This window comes from Neolamprologus multifasciatus, chromosome 2, assembly GCF_963576455.1.
Source record: "Neolamprologus multifasciatus chromosome 2, fNeoMul1.2, whole genome shotgun sequence".
Classification (NCBI taxonomy): Eukaryota; Metazoa; Chordata; class Actinopteri; order Cichliformes; family Cichlidae; genus Neolamprologus; species Neolamprologus multifasciatus.
This window is the reverse complement of record NC_140440.1, coordinates 20,050,372-20,070,698: the sequence shown is the minus strand read 5'-3', so window position 1 is coordinate 20,070,698 and position 20,327 is coordinate 20,050,372. Positions and strand designations below refer to the sequence as shown.

The 20,327-nt window shown below is 41.6% G+C and overlaps 1 protein-coding gene across 1 annotated transcript in view; it reads left to right on the top strand.

Annotated features, from left to right (window-relative positions):
* Positions 1-24: 24 nt before the first annotated feature.
* mtus1a (microtubule associated tumor suppressor 1a) overlaps positions 25-20,327 on the top strand; it is a 25,071-nt gene continuing 4,768 nt past the window's right edge. Inside the window, exons 1-9 of the mRNA XM_085175428.1 lie at positions 25-1,929; positions 2,075-2,291; positions 3,307-3,531; positions 4,782-4,874; positions 5,242-5,361; positions 11,358-11,575; positions 17,626-17,692; positions 19,797-20,011; positions 20,141-20,239. Coding sequence (XP_085031554.1) covers positions 25-1,929; positions 2,075-2,291; positions 3,307-3,531; positions 4,782-4,874; positions 5,242-5,361; positions 11,358-11,575; positions 17,626-17,692; positions 19,797-20,011; positions 20,141-20,239 — 3,159 coding nt within the window. The remainder of the gene's footprint in view (positions 1,930-2,074; positions 2,292-3,306; positions 3,532-4,781; positions 4,875-5,241; positions 5,362-11,357; positions 11,576-17,625; positions 17,693-19,796; positions 20,012-20,140; positions 20,240-20,327) is intronic.

Sequence of the window (20,327 nt, the reverse complement as noted above, 5' to 3'; positions counted from 1 at the left end):
AAAATCCCATCAGAATTCTTAAACATGGCCAGTGACCAACCAGAGAACATGGTGCCTCCACCTCACAGTGACATAAAACTGATCCTTTCATCTGAGACTCACCCATCCACGCCTGTGTCACCTGACTCCAGCAGTAGTATTTCATACATGAATGTCAGAGGAGCCAGCAGCTCTGCTGACATTAACGTACTGGAACATCGCCTTAGCCAGGGCTCCCCTGTGGATAACCTTTACAATACCACCTTAACACATGGGGATGTCTTTTGTGGTGTGACTTCAAACTTGAATCAAACCTTCATTGCCACACCTGTGAATGATGGCATTAATTTCTGGAAACAAAACTTGAGCCTCATGAGCAATGAAGACGTGGAGGCTTTTTTTAGGCACAGAGGGGATGAAAGTAACAATACTGTAATGTCTCAGAGTTCATGTGGGGCATCCTGGAGGGGATCCAATGAGAATGACTGCTGCTCTCTGAGCTCTGGGGAAATGGTAATGAGGAGCAATAGTTTCTGTCTGGAGGACCAGTCACTCTTATTAGTCTCTTCCTTGGAGGAATCATCCATCTCTCCAGCTGCACGTCGACCAGAATCACCTGCTGTATCAAACCTGCTGTCGACCACTATTCTGGGCGTCTGCAATAAACCCACAGAGAGAGTCTCAGAGGAGAACACAGGCCATCCTTGTCTTGGTGTGACTTTCATTCAGGCAGACAACAAGGAGCTCCTCGACGAGGAAAATGAAATGGCAACATCAAATTGTTTTGTAGCTTTGCCAAATGAGAATGAACGGGGGCTTTTCACAACGTTCATCTGTGAAACCTCTCCAGACTGTGGAAGAGAGGCAAACTGCACCAGTGCTGAAGCAGAACCTTTGCCCCCATTTTCAGCAGCATTTACACCAGAACAAGGCAAGACCTTTGTGTCCACCCTGTCAAATACGCAGGAAATTGATGAGGGTGTTTGTACTTCCACTCCAGTGCAAAACATTGAGAACAAGATAAACGGCCTCCCCTCGTCTCCTTGCATTAGAAATGTGAGCAGCCCAGGACGTCACCCTGTTAAACAGCAGCAAATATCTGTCACTAATGAACAATGTTTAGACCCAGGACTGCCACCTACACCAAGAAAAGCTAAGAAAATAGAAATTAAAAGGTTTCCCAAACCTGACTTCAGTCATGTAAAATCCAAAGTCGTAACAAGAGATCCACAGCAAACCTCAGTGCCAGGTACTGTGCCACAACATAAACAATCAGAAGTTAATTTGGGGAATAAACGTACTGAATCCCTGAGAAGAACCCCAAATGGCAGGTTTCCTGCCAAGAGAAGAAGTAGCACTACATCTGATTCTGCCACCAGTAAAATATTTAATGATGGACAGTTAGAAGTGGATGCTGTAGCTGCTAATTTGGGATTAACAGTGACACAGTCATGTGAGCATACTGCTGTGGATGGCCAGGGCAAGAGCAGAGAAACCCCAGCAGGCCAGTGCTGTAAACCCAGCTCTCAAACAGAGGGGCCCTCTTCCAGCCAAGTATCCGAAACCTCAGCACAGCACGCTTGCAGCCAGAGCAGCTTCTCATCCCTAGAAAAATCCCCGGGTAAAAGTGGCCCCAATCCAACTCCAAAGAAGGGTGTGTCAAACAAAGCTGTGCCCAGATCAGGCTCATCTTTGGGTCAGGACAAGTCTTCTGTCTTCAAGGCATGGCCTCGCTGCTCATCTGAGAGTTCGTCATCATCGCCCAGGACACCTCAGGAGAAGCGAACAACTCTAAAGTTCTCACCTAGTTTTAACATTACTAAAGCTGAGACCCACCAGAGACAAACCAAAGCAAAGAACCTGAGCTGCTCTTCCCAGAATAAACAGGCCGTACACTCTGAGGACCCTACTCAAAACTCCTCCAGAGAGGCCATGAAAATAAGCCTTGTGGTGAGTAGATGGAGCATTGATTTTGAAGGTGAATATGTATGAGTGTCGGGGGGGGGCTACAGGGGGCTTTTTCTTGTGTGTTGTAGTCCATCTGGGCCAAATGCACAAGACCTGCAGACTAAGTGAAGAATTGTTCTCTTTTCAGGCAGAGTCAGCAAGAGCTCATTTGGATGATGGTAAGACTAGATGTGTACCTTGGCAACCATCCCCTAGACTTGCTAGGAGAACACCGCTTTCACAACCTCCACCTGCCAGTCCCAGACCAACCACTTTGCCAGCCAGGCAGAGACAGGGATCCCTGGGGATGAATGAATTCAGGACCCCTAAAGCTGTAGGGAAATCCAAGCAGACGAGCATTACAGGTATGGGCCATGTTTGCTTGATTAAACTTGTTATGTTGAACTTGGTCTGTGGCAACAGTTCAGAAATGTTAAAAGTTATTCTTTATTGTCTTGAGGAAGCCAAAGTTCACCTATAAATGCATTAAAATACTAGACAGGAGGCCACAGTCAATGCCTTGTAAAAGTAGAACCGAGGGATTTCTTAACTGGATTTTTCGATGTTATGTAAAGAGAATTGTGTAACAGGCCTTTTTAACCTTTTGGCTCAAAGCACCACAGTTTCTTTTCTTTTTTTTCCAGGAAGGGCATGTAGTCCAACTGATAAAGCAGGACGATAAATATTTATAATATTCACCCAATACTTCAAGAAGAAACGACTGCAAATTCATTACTTTTCAATGTGCTTTCATACTAGAATTAGGTTGTCATGACATTTCCTTTCCACTAGAGGGTGACATTGAGCAAAGTCTGTCACAAATTATTCAGGTGTTTGTCAAAAATGGACAGCTTACTCAGTGCTATTGTTAGATGAATCCTGAGGAAAGGAGACTGTTCATCTGATGGGAAGCGGTCTGCAAACCGGAAAGTAGGGGAAGGAAAGGGAGTTTTTGAGGTTAGCAATGGTTTGAAAGGAGGACAATATTTAAACCAGTTGGACCTTTAGCACAGTAAAATGTCATGACCCATGACATTGTCATTTTCCAGCTGTACACACAGCTTTAAATGTAAATTGAGCTACAGCCTTTTTGTTTATGGATTGTTGTTAGGATTGTTTGATTTTTAAATATTTAGAGTTGGTAAGATTGCAAAGTTCCCAAACTTATGTTTCAGTGACTGTTAAAACTGAAAGTAGTCACACTTTCACATTCTAGTTTCTGTGCAATTGAATGTGGTTTTAGCTTTAACTTTTAAAAATATCCTTATTTTTATCTGGATCTGACACATCAAAAATACCTAGAACATGACTCTTTATATGTATTAGTGAGCTTATCCTTAATAAAGAGGTCTATGCGTCTAACCTCATTTCCTTCCCCAGGTTGTCAGAGAGCACAGGCAATAGGAGAGCCATCCCTGGGATCTGCCTCAGCAGCCAACATTGAGCCCCAGGTCAATGGACTACAACCTCCTCAGACTCCCACTCAGCCCTCTGTTATAGGTCCTCGGTCCACCCCTGTTAGTAAACTACCACACAGGACTTTTAGGAGCCTTACTCAAACCAGTGTTCAGCATGCGCTATCCCAAAGCTCTGGGAATTCACAAGGTGAGATTAATAAGAATTTTCTGTCGCTTTTAGAAATGGGATATTATTTCTAGAAATAGTGCCTGTATGCTGTTATATAAAGGTATAAAAACAGTTATGAACTGATTTCTGGGATTAGCCATGATGTTTATTGGAGGGTTTTTAAGGACACATGTGGCTAGGATGATGACCTACTTTGCCCTGGCTAGGATTGGAATCTCCCCTTGGGCAGTCTTTCTCTGATTGCAATACTCCACCTCTGCTATGATTATAGGTGCTTGACATCTTAAACATAGATTTTTCTGATTTCTTCTGAAAGGATGTAGAAACATGTTAAACATAAAGCTGAATGAATGAACGGAACCCCAGGAAACTGGGAAAATGATCTGCATTGTAAGGGTTATCTGCTTTGGAGTTCTGAACAGCCAATCAGAATGTACTGATGTGTCATGAATAGATGGGGCAATGTTTTGATGTGAGCGTCCTCAACAGCATAGAGCTCTCTGATTGGCTGAGAGAATATATTTGTCTAAGTCGGGGACCCCCTTGTTGGTTGTCATGGCAACGGCTCCTATTCCACTCTAGTTCACATGCAGTGTTGCCTGGAGGAGAAAGAGCAGACATACACTACAACTGATGCCATCTGAGGTGGATTAAAAGGAGCGTTTCTTCTGTTTTTTGATTGAAAACCAATGGCTGGCTACACTGGGCTTCGAAGCTGCACCTGGACGGAATTTCCAGCTCATGTTTTCAACAGTTCTTCTTTACTTGCACAAGGCAGTGCAGCATCCAGCTGTGACCTCACTCTTGACCTGCCTGCTCATTGGATCCTATCGCTTTTGCATCATCCCTTTGTTAGCTGCATTTAATGGAAAAGAGAGAAATCTGTGGAGAAGTAAGTTGGGCTGGCAGCTGACTCATTAGTGGGGTTGCCATGGTGAATTATTTACTGTTTGGGATCTTATCAATTTGGATGACATAACCGTTTGTTTGGCGTGCTAAAAATTGTAGATTCAGTTCTTTTTGCTATTTTGGTCATTTTGTCATCAACATTCCTTATAATACACTCTTCCAATAATTAATTTACATTGTTACATTCTACATTGCACATGTTAGAACTAAAATATTCTTTGTCTCTAAATGGCTTCAAATGACTTTCTGACAAACTACCAGTGATGCTGAAGGTTGTTATACTAATTCCCAGTGAATTTCCAGAACATCATGACATGCATTGCGGTATTTAACTAGTATGTCTCTAATGCCTCCAACAGTTTCTGGAGGAGTTTCACACAAAGCAACCCCATTCAAATCTGTGGTACTGAAAGCAAGGCTCATCTCGACCTCTGGGAAAAACACTGGACCAAGTAGGATCACACTACCACATGCCACACATATCGCAGTCTTTCATTGTAAAATGTGATTAAATTTAAGCCTTCTTTGAATAACAATTGATCACTTTTTGAACAGGGCATTGATTTCTTTTTCATTATTTTTTTTAATCTATCTTTTAATGACCTTGATAAATGTGACCTAATCTGTTAAAGTTTGTATAGTATGGTAACGATGCTTGATAAGCACTGTTTAGTCTTGATTAAATTAAATTGTCTCCTCCTCCTCAAACTAGTTTTCTGTTTCACAGTTGTCATTCACTCAGCAGGCAGTGTGTCACCTTCATTATGGGTCAGATTAACTCCAGCCTCTTTTCTCTCCTGGATCTTTTGCTTGTAACAGCTTTGTCTACGGTAAACAAGCCTGCTGCTTCCACTGGAAAAGGAGCATCAAATTCTATAATTGGTCCTCTGTTAAAGACAGCTTCTGCAAAACTTGCTCGATCAACGCTGGTTGGATCTGGTAAGACTCGTTTTATTCTCTCTGTATTTTACAGAATTTTTAAAGCCCTTGTTTGTATTTTCTAAGTTTAAACTAAACATCGGCTTGATGTAGGTTTTGTTCCATTTGATAGTGTGGCGGACCAAAACTAACACAGTGCATTATATACTATTAAAGCATAACAGCAACAGATGAAGTTTTCATTTTCTAAATGTATAGACCTATTAAACTATCAATCCATCCAATTGCTTCTGTTTGTCTGGGACTGAGTCGTAGGGGGAGCATGCCTCCCTCTCTCCCAGCCACCTCATCCAGCTTATTTGGAGAAACACCAAAGTGTTCCCGGGGCAGCAGAGAGATATCTGTCCAGGGTACCCTGGTTCTACCCCGGGGCCTTTTCCCAGTAGTACATGCCCCGAACATAATGCCCCAGAGGCTGAGCCACCTCAGCTGGCTCCTTACTAGGGATGGGTACCGGTATCCGGTGCCATGATGGCACCGGTTCTGACATAAACGGTAGTAACCAGACCGAAAAGCAGCGCACATTTCGGTGCTTTATTTCGGTGCTTTTTTTCCTGAGCTGTGATACACTTTCTTCTTCCTTACATTTGTATTGGCGGTTGGCAAACAACTGAAAGGTGCATTACCGCCACCAACTGGTATGGAATGATACACTTTAGATTCTAGCCAATCATTTTAAGTTTCCGAGAATAGTAGGCGGGTCCAGGTACGTACGTTCTTTTAGAGCAGAGCTACAAATTAAAAATGTCCAAGGCGAAGCGGTCAAAAGTCTGGCTGTACTTCACAGCAAAAGATGCAAACTCAGCAGCCTGCAACAAGTGCTTTAAGGTGATACTGTGATACTGTCAAAGGAGGTAACACCTCAAATCTGATCAAACACCTGGCGACGCATAGTGTTTTTTTTTAAAGCCGAGAAATGCGCCGTATTTGATAGCTTGCTGCGAGACCTCACACCGAGCACATCTACTGCTTGTGGGTTGCCTGTTATCGGACCCGGAATTAGCAACATCCCCCAAAAACCCGAAGAGGAGAGTCCTGGCCCCTAGCCCTGCCAGTGTAGCAGAAATGATGACGGATGATGATGGCAGCAGCAGCCGTTCTTCTCTGCGTGAGTAGCTTAATGTTGTTCGTGTGTAATTTACGTTGAGTAGGCTAACCACGTTATTACATTAATGCATGTAAGGTGAACAGCAAACACCATCATAGCTACATGCAGCTGTCTTCTTGTTTGATTGCAGATACTCCCTTCACCCTGGCCAAAAAGGCTAAAATGACCAAAGAAAAAGTGGAAAACAGTTAAACATGAGAGGTTTTTGGACAAAGTTTGTGTTTTTTTTCCATTGTTTAAGCACTGCTTCCAGCCAAGAATGATACCATATATGCCCCATAGCTGCAGAAAAGGCTAACATTGTTATCTTTTTACAAAAAAACAGCTGAACATGAGAGGTTTTTGGACCACTTTTGTGTTTTCCATTCTTTAAGCACCGGTTTGAGCACCGTTTAAGCACCGGCACCGTTTCAAAAGTACCGGTTTGGCACCGGTATCGGATAAAACCTAAACGATACCCATCCCTACTCCTTACAATATGAAACAGTAGCAGCTCCACTCTGAGCCTCTCTCTAATAATTGACCTCCTCACCCCTAGGACAGCAGTCCTCACTCATGCCTTATCGACTGATCTAGCTGCTATTTAAAGAAATCTATATGTAAGTATAAATACAACGTAGACCAGGCAAACAAATTGTGCAGACAAGCTAGTGTGCTGTCTACTAATGACTAACAATTTCATATTTCCACTGCTGCGAGGAACGTGTGGCATATTAGTCAACCCAGCTTTTAACTTGAGAGTTGCTCGCTGTGATTCATACGCAGTGCTTGAAATTTCAGGGCTTCTCATCTCTTGCTGTCTTTTATGGTGTCAGTGGATTGTGTCTTTGAGCAGAAGCTAAACTGGAGCACACATTAAATTAAACCTGATTTGTCATCATACTGACCTTGCCATGAGCTTCCTGTTATCTATTACTATCCGACTGCCAGGGACACAGGGAAATGGAGTAATGCCTTGGCAACTTCAAATTCCCATTGGCTGATGTTCTCATGCTTGCTCCTCCCACCCGTTTTTCTGCTTCCTAGCCCCACCCCCTCTACTCTCTCCCCTGGCATCCTGGCAGTGCTACAGCACCGCCATCATCCAGCTTGGAGATGCTGCTTTACTTTGGGAGATTTGTGCAAAGCTGACGGCTGACATTACAGAGGATTAAGAGATTTTTGCTTCCCCCCCCCCCCCCCCCCCCCCCCATTCTGCCCTTATCACATCTTTCAGACTGTGCCACGACCAATGGCCAGGCTTTGACCCTGTACTGTTCACAGCTGGAAATTAGATTTTGAGTTGGGACTTCTGCCATGCCGAACTGGGTGCCCTCACTTTTTTCAAGGCCATCTCAGTGGAGTAGCTGTTACTACTGCTTTTTATTGATTTATTTAGTAATTTTCCATCAGACCTCATCATTGCTGCTGTTACCTGAGGCATGATGTACTGAGAGGCACCACAGCTCGTGGTCCTTAGCCAGCACCAACCATCTGAATCGTGAAACGGGTTTTTGATTTTTAAATCAAATTGTTAGCTGACGACTTTGGTTCTTTTGCATTGTTTTTGAGATGTTATGGTCTCCGAAGCTCTCCTTGTCCAACATCCACGTGCGTCTGACAGCCAAAGGTTTACTCCGAAATATTCAGCTGCTCTCAGGATGCAGGAAGAATACTGTGGTTTTCCAAGCAGGTCTGTCAGTTGTTTTGGTGTTAAATATTGTTGTCAGTGTTATTATGACATTTTGTGCTGTTGTATTTAAGCCAATCAGTTTGCCTTTCAAGTAGATCTGTGGTGTCAGTTTATGAAATCCATTTTAGCTATATTCATTGGCAATACAGATGGCTCCAAAGCATGTGACCATGGGCTGAAGTATGCTAGGAGTGGAAAAATTGAAGAATAATTTAATCAAAAACTGTAATAGTCTTTGACATTTAGTGTTTGTTTATATTATCTTCAAGCGTTGATTATGTATCCAAATGTCCCACTTCCCTTTCATGCTTCCTGGGATTTCTATGACTCTTTTTTCAGTCAAATGTGCCAGGGTTATTTTGGTTATTTATGTCTAAGTGACTCCATGGCAGTCTTGCTGCAATTGTAGAACTGCATGTTTGCTTAAAGCTTTTGTATGGTTTTTTTTTGTTTGTTTGTTTGTTTGTTTGTTTGTTTTTTCTCAAATGTGGTAAATTTGTTTTATGAAGCAATTTTGGAAGCATTTTGTATCCTTCTAGTAATTAAATTGTATTATTTCTTTTTTTAAGTTCTAATCTGCTACTGTATCACTGATTCACAAGTATTAAAACTCGTGCATTTTTCATTCATTATCATACTATTAGAGTTGTGCCCCTTACTGTATTAGCCAAGAACTGTAACAAGCCCCTGATTGTGAGGGGTCTCATCATCCATCATGCTTTGTGCTATGATGTGATATCTCCTCACACCAGCAGAGCACAATGCTGTGGAGTCATTAAATCTCTCTGTTTAAGTATAGAAGTTAGAGTGGTACAGTTATTCTTCTTTGAGTCTGAAGTGAAATGAGAAGCTTGTCATTATTTTGTATTTAGACACTTGGATGAGAATAGCTGTAAGTCCTGTGTTGCCATGGAGCAGTAGACAAAGAAGGCGATTATGTGCTTATGTAAAGGAAATTAAATGTCATGTGGGTGCAGATTTGTGTGTTTATGTAAAGCAAAAGTGACACGATGCTTTTAAAGCATTGTAGAAAGGTTTAATAGTGACTCGCTGACAATACGTTAATGCTTGAATATTTAATTAATGTTTTGAGTTTGTATTAGTGTTACACTGGGTCATCATCACAGGAGAAAAGTGAATGCTTCACTGAAGCATAGTTTTACAGCCTGAAATGTGTAAATGTATGAAGCATATGATACAGTAGAAAATCTTTTTTTCTTTCTCTTCTACACAAGCACGTTTATATAACATGTTGGTGAAGTTGAGATGTTCTCTATTTGTTCTAGTTTCCAGCCAGCAGAGGGCGTTGTAATTCAAACAAACCTCTGCTAGGTTTGTGAAAAGCATTGCAAAACACTTCTAGAGTTCCAATTCAATTTAGTACAACATTAAAAAAATATCAGAACTATGAACAAAATCCATATTGAAATACTTAGCCAAAAAGTGTTTCATGTTTTAGCTTTGTTTACAAAAAAAGAGTGTAGACATTGAAGTCTGTTGCATGTAATTCAAATGGCCGGAATGTTTGTAGTAGTAATAGTAATAATAATAATGGATTGCATTTATATAGCGCTTTTTGGGACCCCTCAAAGCGCTTTACAATACCACTATTCATTCACTCTCACATTCACACACTGGTGGAGGCAGCTACAGTTGTAGCCACAGCTGCCGTTTGTAAGACGTTAAAACTGAAAACAAAAGCTTGGAAATTTAAAAACGTGTTGGGGTTTTTAACTACATATTTTCATTATTTCAGGAAAAATGTTTGAATGGTCTTGAATCATCTGAGTCCCAAACATTAGTCTGACTAAGTTAAACATAACTTAGTCAGGATCACAAGTCTTGTGGTTCCAGCTACACGATGGTGACAATTGCTAACCAAACATCGAAATATTTAGAATCTTACCGTGAATGATGCAGTATGTCCTATTTTTTTTTTTTTTTTTTTTTTTTGGCTATTTGATAGCCTCAGTGAAGAAAGGACAGGAAAGCAGGGGCAGAGAGAGAGAGGCAAAGACATGCAGCAAAAGGCCGCAGGTCGGACTCAAACCCGGGCCGACCGCTCTCAGCCGTATGGCATGTGGTCGCCCGCTCAACGCACTGAGCTAAATCAGCACACATGGTGCAGTATGTCTTAACAGTTGTAACACATGTAGTTGTTGCAGAACAAGACAGGCATTTTGTTTGTCTTAAAGGCTGTGCCCGACGCTCGTGCTGAACAGTTTACTCTGGCAGCCGTAAAGTAAGCTGCACATCCGGATACAGAGCTTTGAAAACTCAAGTCTGTCTGTATGACGCCAACATTTTATGGCTGCAGAATGATGAATCTGTTTTTATATAACTCTAGTTTCTCAGAGCAAGATTGCTTCGATTTCATCCCTCCAAAATTTGATTAATAAATAAGTTGCTATCACAATGTTTAATTTGGCTCAAAAATGACACTCTTACATACATGTACAAGATCAATGTGACTTAATTCAAAAATGTATATCCAAAAGGTCAACTATACTGACTTTCATGACTATTGTTCAATGTCTAAACATCAACTTGAGGGAGGCTTACCGCTGAAAGGTGATAATTAGTCCCAGAGTAATGAGTCCCACAGGCAGCTGCATGTAGTAGCAGTATATTCCAGTCATTAAAGCTGGGATTCCTGATATGTCTCAGGCTATTTTCAGTACTATGTACTATGGACATGATATATAAACATGTCCATTAGTATCATTGTAATTGATGTTGGAGCTTTTCTTTCTTCTTTTTTTTTTTTTTTCCTCCCCCTAAACAGCATGTGTAGTGAAATTTTCAGTCAGGTGTTCCTCTGTTATAGTAGAGGAAACGATGTGAACTGATGGTAGCTGTTGCATATCAGTGATGTATGTAAATCAACGCTGGCCTTACTAAAATAAGCTGTCCTTGGAGACCAGTGCCTGCAGAGCACTAGACTAAAATCTAATTGTATTCAGTGAATCTATTTTTTTTCTTTTTTCCCTTCGGGGCCATCAGAGGAGCAGCACTGGGATTCATCAGACTGCCTGATTGGACAGATGCATGCATAAGTGCTTTGACTCAGGCCTTGTTGCAAATGTGCGCCTGACATGAGTGTCGTGATTTGTACTGTATTGTCAGACCACCTGCAGTGATTATGGAGGGGAGTTTGTTGATGATCGGGGTTGTCATGACACTAAAGTCCTTATTTATTTTATTTTTTTCCCACAGTGGACAAGAACAAATCCAAAGCTGGCACCCACCAACAACACCCTCAACAGCAAGCATCACAACAGCAGCAGAGCAACAGGCCTCAGGATGCAGTGCCTGCGAGTCTTACAGAAGTTGACAGAATAAACCAGAACGTCCAGCAGCTCAAAGGACTCCTGAGAGCCAGTAACTGTAGATTTGAAGCACTCTCCATAGTCTTGAAGCAAACATTGACTGGGGTAAGAATTGATTTATTTCATAAAAACACTTTCATTTGCAGTTTAAAGTATATTTTATGACACACATTTGGTTCGTTTTGAGACATGGCAATCATTAACCAAGTTCAGTGAGTTCGGCTCACAGTAGTTTCTTATGATCATCTGTTCAGAGTAGAAACTAATGTTGTCGAGCAGTGAGTTTGACGTTCCAGTAAAACACATAAAAAAATATTGCTCTTTATATTAAGCCAGGGGTGTCCAAAGTCCGTTGGCCCGCGGTCCATTTTTAATTGGCCCGCAAGTAATTTTATAAATAGAATATAATATGGCCTGCACTTCAGCTTTTGCTGGAGTGTATTGCACTTCTTAGCATTAACACCAGGGGGAGCTGCTGTTGATCAAGGCAGTTGCTCCACCAAAAAGGACAATCACAGAAGAAATTTACCCCCAAGTTACTAAACATGGCAGAACCAAAGAAGCGAAAGGTAGAAAAGTGAGTGCAGAAAATTTCAGACACGGTGGGAGAGTGAATATTTCTTCAAAGAACTCGAGGGGAAGTGTGTCTGTTTGATCTGCACTGAAACTGTGGCAGTTATGAAAGAGTATAATGTACGATGTCATTATGAAACCAAACATCAGGCCTATGCATCCTACACTGGTGCTGAGCGAGAGCAGAAATTAAAGCAAAGGGTAGCTCTCCTGCAGGGTCAGCAACAGTATTTTTTTTTTTTTCGTGCTCAAATTATCCAGGAAAAGGCTCCAATAGCCATCTATGAGGTCGCCCAACTCATGGTAAGACATGGCAAGCCTTTTTCAGATGGAGACCTCATAAAACACGGCCTCGTTAAAGTCACCGAAATAATGTGCCCGGAAAAAGTGCAGGACTTCAACAACGTCAGCATGTCCAGAAATCCAGTTGTGCGACGCATTGAAGACTCGTCAGCCAACATTAAACTGCAACTGTCTGATAAAGCTTTGCTTTTGATTTTTACTCCATCGCATGCGACGAGAGCACCGATGCCACAGACACCGCACAGCTGCTAATTTTTTTGCGGGGAGTGGACGAGAGCACGAGCGCTTTAGATGAGTAAAAAATATATTCCACACTACCCGTGTGTTAATAAGCATGCACGTGCAGGTACCTATGCTTCAAATATCAATAATGCGCATCAATTCTGTCACTACCCTGTTTTTGCGCACCACTTTCTTTATATGCGTTTTTCTTGTTAACACACAGAGTACACACCGCTGTGCACAGCGCGCGCACACGCAGTCCGCTGATCTCATCTGATGCAGATTTGCACCTTGATCAAGTGACATTTGTCCGGATTTTTGCCACGAGTGGCGATCAGCACCGCAGCTGGATGGCCCGTTTTACATACCCAGCGCAGCTGATATTCACCAGAATAATTTACTAAAATTATACGGACGCCTGTTATTAAGTCTAGTTCAGTCTGTTAATGTTGATAACGGTTTCAAACGAACGTTAATAGGTGTGTTGCTAAGCCTAATAACTTAAATAACAAGCTTGAAATGTACCCGTCCCATTTTCCCCTTTATTGTGCTGTCCCCTCTGTGCTGTAAATCTTATGTCCAAGAAGAAATCTGAGGCTGCTGTTGTGAGAATGAGCTACCAAAGCCTTTTCCGAATAAATCAATAAAGATCTGTGATGAAGGCAGTTTTGTCTTTAATTATATTCACCAATATAACATATTTGACCACTTTTAAGTGATTTTTCTAACTTTTTTCTAACTTTCTAACACTAAAGTTAAGGTTATATACCTAATTTCTATTAAGTGGCCCAGCCCCTCCTATATTTTTATGTATGTGGCCCTCAGTGAAAAAAGTTTGGACACCCCTGTATTAAGCTAATAATTTTTCTACACATACACGAGTCCATTGTGCTTGAATCATAACTACAAGTGTTGTAACATCACATCGTGCGTTCTGACAGAGGGGAAACTTAATGGCATTACTGTTTCCAGGAACAGCACGGGGACTGAATGTGTGAGAGGTTGAACAAGGATATACTGGGATGTTGTCCAGTATTAAACAGTCCTGCTGTTGTCTTTTGTTTTGGTGTGTAATAGTTGTAGGTGTGGCTGCATCCCAAAAGTCTCCCCTTTAAAACAAATGTCTTATGTGTAGCTGTAAATGAGTTCATAGGTTGTACAGGTAGCCAAGCATGACTTGCTTTGCACTTAAATATGTATGTTTAAACTTGCTTTTATGCTTCTCTAGCTTCTAGGCTCATAGTTATGGTTACTGCAGGGCTTTTGCACATCTATCCTAATAGTCGTACTCCACCCAACCATCAAACTGCCTTATTTAGTTGTTGTCAGAGCAAAACTATGTAGATAATGTGAGTGAAATTGTTTCTTTGTTTGAATCCATGTGTTCTTAAAGAGAAGAAGTACTATCTACAGGACAGTGTTTCAGCTCTCCGGGTTGATTCAGTAATGCCCTTGTTTGATTACATCATGTGTTATGCATCAGTGGCAAAAAGTCTGGTCTGGTAGGATTGTTCTCTCCTGGCCACTTTGTGTTTTGCAGTGGTCAGACGCTGATATGTTCGTGTCTGTAAATCTTCATTTAGCACCCCGGTGCTGTAAGCTCTGTTTGTTGTGGTGTAGTTAGGGCGCTCTGCAGCTAACAGTATTTTCAGAAAACGAAGCCACTGCTTCTCTCAGCTGTAATGCACGCAGTCACCTTTGAAGTTATTCCTCCTTTGGCCTTAATTTCAGCAACTGCTTTTACTTCTGCCTTACTCCAGATTTTGACACCAGACAAATTTATCATTACTGCAGTTACGACAGAGTTCATATTTGGCCAAGAGAAACCTCAGAGGACTCGAGTCTAGGGAACATTTTTGTCTCCATTTAACATGATTCATCATTCCAACCAATCAAAAAAAAACAGCAATAACTTCTTTAAAAGCTTGTGTGGTTTACTGCACATTATTTCCCCCTGAATTAATTTTCATTACTTTGGATAATGTCTGAAGTTTATCTGCTAGTTTGTGGAAACATCTTCTAGTTCTTACTGATCTGCAGTATGAATTCTTCCCCACAGAAATAAAAGCCAGAAGGTGGAGCATGTTCCTGAAGTATGGAGTTATGCCTTTCCTTATTCAGGGTGGAGTCAGTTTGGTGCAGGTGTCCAACACCAAACTTTTCAGGCTTTTCCCACCACTGCCTCTCATCATTTCTTTCTCCCTACTTACCCCATGCTCCCACAAAATGGCTAAAACTCTTTCGGTTCACTTAGTTTGAAAGGCCAGTGTCCAGTAGCACAGTTAAGTTATAAAGATTGAATTTAAATGATCATTATTTATTTATTATTAGTTTGTATCTGAGAAGCTGATTCACTGGACACCCTCAGTCTAGCCAGAATTTTAACCCTGACAATGGATGTGGTCCACCTGGTGATGAGCACTAGAAATTGGCTTCAAATTGATTTTTATATATTTATTTTAGTAGCTTGTGAATATTTTTAAATCAAAACTTTTTTTTTTGTTTACATGAAAACATAACAGATTTTTTTTTTTTCCATGCGGTCTCAGTGCAGTCATGAGGAAGACATTTGGAGCAGAATGCGTTTAAGTCGCTGCTTGTGTCATGTGATGTAATGTGACAGCTGGTATAAGGCACAGTGTGTGATGTTGTGTCACTGATCTTTGCCTTATTCCCCTCTGTTTGGACGGCTGGGTTGTGAAACTGAATGCATCAACAAATATTAAAAACACGCTCGTTCCTCTAGGATACAAAAGTCTCCTCCCACTGAGTCAGTTTAAACTATTGCATGTCCTGCTTCTTTTTGCTACCCCTATAGGATGATACTATTTAATGCTAATGCTTGCTGTATATCAGACGCAGGGACTTGCCTTTTATATGTAATCTGAAGTCACTGAGGTTGTGAGATACAGATCTAGTGATTTTTGGATGTCGGGTGTATTAATGTTCAGATGTGTTACGCTTTGAAATCTGGTGGTCACTGATCATACCTAGAATAGCTAGCTGGACCTGGCCCTGACACTGTGAGAATGCCCCAGCTGTTGACTTAATATGGTTATGAACAGCAGCCAAACGCTAAGCGAGGACTGTTTCTTATCATCTGTTTGGATGGGGTGTTTGCCATGCCTTCTCTTAACACTTTCCCCACCAGACTGTTGTTTTGACAGGGTGAAAAAGAAATGCTATAAGACTGGTTTCCTCTTAGCACAGAAATGGAAGCACATTACAAAAAATCAAAAATACGACCTTTATTTATTTAGCTATTTATTTAAAAAAATTATTTATGCTCTGTTTGCTTGTTAAGTCTCAATATTTCCAGGAGACAGGAACGTGATCTACATCAGTCATGGTCTCAGTTGAGCTTCATGTCATCCTACACCTGACATGGATCATAGTTGTATACACGAGGGACATTTCTCCTCTCTGGATTAGGCTATAAGAGTTGTGCAGTGCAGAGGCTTGTGCTGAGTAATGATATCAAATTAAATTAGCGAAAGCATCCACTGCCTAACAAAACAATCTGTATTTTGGATAATGAAGGAGATTTTTTGCTTACACTGTAGGGCTGCATGGTAGCAAGTTGGGGTTTTTGTTGTTGTTCAATTTCTGGGTGAAAATCATGTGAATAAAGAAGAATAAAAGGGCACTGCTGCATTGTAGTTGATGGGAACTGAATTCAAAGAGGAAAACAAGTTGAACTGTAGACATTTTCTATACTGCCAGCTAGTGAACAAATAATATTTGAATGCTGGTGAGCAACACGATTTACAGTCAGTGAACATAAATCGTGTTGCTCACACAGAAGCTGGAAATTTCCTCTGTCACAGCATCGTATCATCGCCTTGTAGAAAGACGGTGCCTGTGCAGCCTGTAGCTCTACAGCAGGATGTAATATAATTGTGCAGAGGGGTGATTTAATCTGTTTGGATGAGTAGTGGGGGATGGTGGTAATGAAGCCTCTCCATGTATCCCATGGGTAGGTCACTGCACAGCACAAGTCCTGCTCCAGCAGCCTGATGTCAGACAGCTCTGAAGAATTTATCTGTTTGCTCCTCTCCGGCTGCCTTTACTGCTGTCTTAAAGTGACCTCACCTCACTGAGGAGGCTGTTCTCATGCACACTGTAGCCTGCCCCTTCTGTTATTTTAGATGGAATACGGTAATGCACTCTGCAGTCACTCACCACAGCCAGGGAAGCGGCTTTTTCAGTCCTGCCTCAGATGTAGTCAGAGCAGTCTGGGAGGAGGTGGCGTGCCCACCTGGACCACTGTCTGTCCTGGAGTACGCAGGGGGGGGGACTCCAGTACCCAAGCCTCTGGCTGAGGCTGGACAATGGGCTGTTCTGGCAGCAAAGCATGCCTTAGTGCTCCCTGCACTGCAGAGAGGGTAACTAGCTTCTACATTGTTCCACTCTGCAGTGAGGAATAGATGCAGGACAGGGTGAACACGTATTTGCTAATGTAAACTGATCAGTGAGGTGATGTTTGGCTTGTCTTACTTGCCTGATTTTTCTCATATCCATAATTAAATAATGCCAGGTATTCGGTGTGCTGTGCACAGTGTCAGGTTGTTGATGTGAATCGGGACAGTAAGTGAAACGTAATAGACAGGAGATAAACCGTTTTTGGATCATCTATGCGTCAGTTTGAAGTCTAGCAGGAGCACTGCAGCTACAGCACAGCCTTTCCACTGCAAAACTGACTCAGAAAGAGAGAAGTAAGGGAGTTTCTTCTCTCTTTTCTTTTTCTTTTTTCAGTTCCTCTCAGTATCACTTGTTCTGGCTTTTTCTTGTTTCCACCACCACCACCACCTGCGTTTGCTGGTGGTGGTGGTGGTTGTTGTTGTTGTGGCTGCTGCTGCTCTTGGTGGTTTTTGTGTGTATTTCAAATGCAGTATTTTAGTAGGAAAACTGCAGTAATTGGATGATTGCATTACTTGCATTTCCCCTTTTGTAGGCTTTACTGTCACAATTTAGTCCTGTTACTGTGCTGGAATAAAGCTGCAGAAATAAATGCACGAGTGTGTGTGTGTGACTGTTTACGTTTTTCTTGCCTGCAGCGTGATGAAGCCACGCAGCAGTGCAGGGAGCTGTCCCAGGAGCTGGTCAATCTTAGAGAAGAGCTGGGTAAGTTGGGTCACCTTGGCTTCATGTTAAGTGTTTGCAGTGTTTAGCTGTGTAAAGAAACACTGCTGGTGCAGGGTTTGCATTTAGTTACTTTGTCTGGATTTTTATTTTTAATCCCTTAGGTTTAGATTTTTGTTCAGGTTGGTAGAAATTAAGGAAATCTTTAAGGGTGATTTGACTTTATCTTTAATGCCATGCCCTGTTTGCGGTCACAGGTTAACTTTTATATGCGTTTCATGACTAAAGATGATCATTTCCAGATGCAGATAAAGCTTTGACCACACAGACTGTCCATGCAGCACTTTCTTTACTTAACTGTTTTGTCCACTGAAAATCAGTTGCCAAGGCAAGTAGTTGGTTACGTTTAGGTTTTTTTTGTTAGTGATTTCCATTTCCCACAGCGTGGCAGTCTGACCTCTGAACCCACACAGGAGGGGCTGGTGGAATGCCACACCACATGAGGCCTTGTGAATTCTTGGAGAGAGTGATCCATGTTTTATGTCCAGCTTAAGTGCTGTCAAACAGGCCTGAGCACACTCAAACATAGCTCACACACCAGCCTTTATCTCTTTTACCTCAGGCAGCAGTAGTACTGTGGCCCCTCCCTCACAGGCGCGGGACTTCCACATGACTGCTCTTATATTCTGAGCACTGTTGTATTTGCACTGAAACACATTCTTCATTTCTGGGAAGCTACATTCACCTCAGGAATTTTTGTAAACTTGTTTGGATGTGTGAAGTTGTTGGAATTATTTTAGGAATATTGTCTCTCTTTTAGTTAATTTCCTTGTATGTGTACTTTACAGATTCTCTATTTATCCGAGGAGCAATTTGTTGATGGTATTTTTGCATTGCTTCCAAACTCCATCTCACCCAAACTCTATGAGCCACAAGGTGTTTTATGTGGAGGGGTTTGGACATTAAAGTCACATGACTGCAAAATGCTTTGCTTCTCTTTGTTGAACTATACGTGCCAAAGCCTGATAGATTGTCCCTTCTTTTGCTTGTCATCTCTTCCTGGATCTGTTGCCATTATTCCACTCTGAATAAGGCGGCTCCTCATTCTCAGGCAATGAAATGTAATTCCTTGACTTTCCTTTTTCTATTTTTTTTTTTTTTTTTTCATGTGGTTTGGGAGATTACATTTTGTTTGGAAATGATCTACAAACATTCACTGTGCAGTGACATGCTGAGAACATCAAATTGTACCTGCCACACATGTGTCACTACAGAGCAACATCTGGATTCAGCCAGATGTTGACAGCCACTGCTGCAGGTGCACATAGTTGCAAGTCCTGAATGTTTGAGGGTTTTTTTTGTCATCCTTATTAGTGTTAATTGTACAATAAATAATACATTATTGTATTATTTGGTTCAGTCTGTTACTCTTGTTTTGGATCAACTGTAACCCACATCACTTCCTTAGGAACTATTAAAGTATTCTGATTTTAGAGGAGCACAGTCTGTTTGACATGGAAGAAGTTTTTGTTCTTCATAACTGTCTTAACACTATCGCAGTCTCTCTGTAGTGTACTGACTGACCTGCCAGCTGACAGATATTTGCACTGTTTGTGCACAGACACTTGAGCTGCAGACAGTTTATGGAGTTTGCTTCTCTCACCCACTTCAGCCCAGATATAAACACTTGTCAGTGGAAACAGTTTGGAACTTGTCAGGCTGATTTGGAGATGGAAAACAAAAGCCATCAATGGCAAATAAAGGATAAAATGGCCAGTGATCATCTTGGAAATGGTTTAAGAAATCTGTCTTGAGATGTTGTGAAAGAATTTGGACTCATTTCTATTTCTTCTTGTGTCTGGAAATGACATGCAGTGTAGCTGGCATCAGCACTCAAGTGTGCAGGCACCTCCCCTTGAAAGTCAGTTTTTCCATTCCTTTTTGGAGAGCATTTGGTGACACATGTTCGCATCAACGAGGACTTTGCTAAAAAGGCTTTTATTAGAGGACACATCAGATTTCTTACAGTTACTAATGAAAATTTTCCTCTGACTTTGCAGCTGTACAGACTGATATTTAATAAACAGAGTAGCTGAATACAATGCAAGCTGTCAGCTTTCACCAAGATAAAACTTTATCCTTCCAGTTTCCTCTGTTCATTCATCTGAGCGTCTGGAGAAGGAGAATGAGGAGTTGCGTGTTGCTCTGGAGGATGCACTGCACAAACTTCAGGAACAGCACCGTAATGACCTGGCTGAGCTGGAGCAGAGGCTGCAGGCCTACTACCAGGCTGAGAGGGACAAAGTTCACCGTGCCTACCAGGAAGAGGCAGACAAGTCCAAAACTGTCATGCAGCAGCAGGTTTGTCTCTACAGCACCTTCTGATTCTTATTTTGGGAAATTTTAAGATGATTTACAGCCTACATTGTCTAGTAGTCAATTTTTTTTAATCCTGTGGGGAAAATTAGCTGACTTTTGTTCTGTTTAAAGATTGAAGAGCTTAAAGCAAATCATGAAGCCATGAAGTTGGACCTTGAGAAAAGCCATGAAGAACAGCTGCAGTGTGTTAAACAGCAGTATGAGATGTCACTGGAAGGCGAGAGAACAATCCAAATATATTCATCACCTGCATAATGCAGGCATTAAATATTGGAACATTTGTCTTTGTTTTTATTCC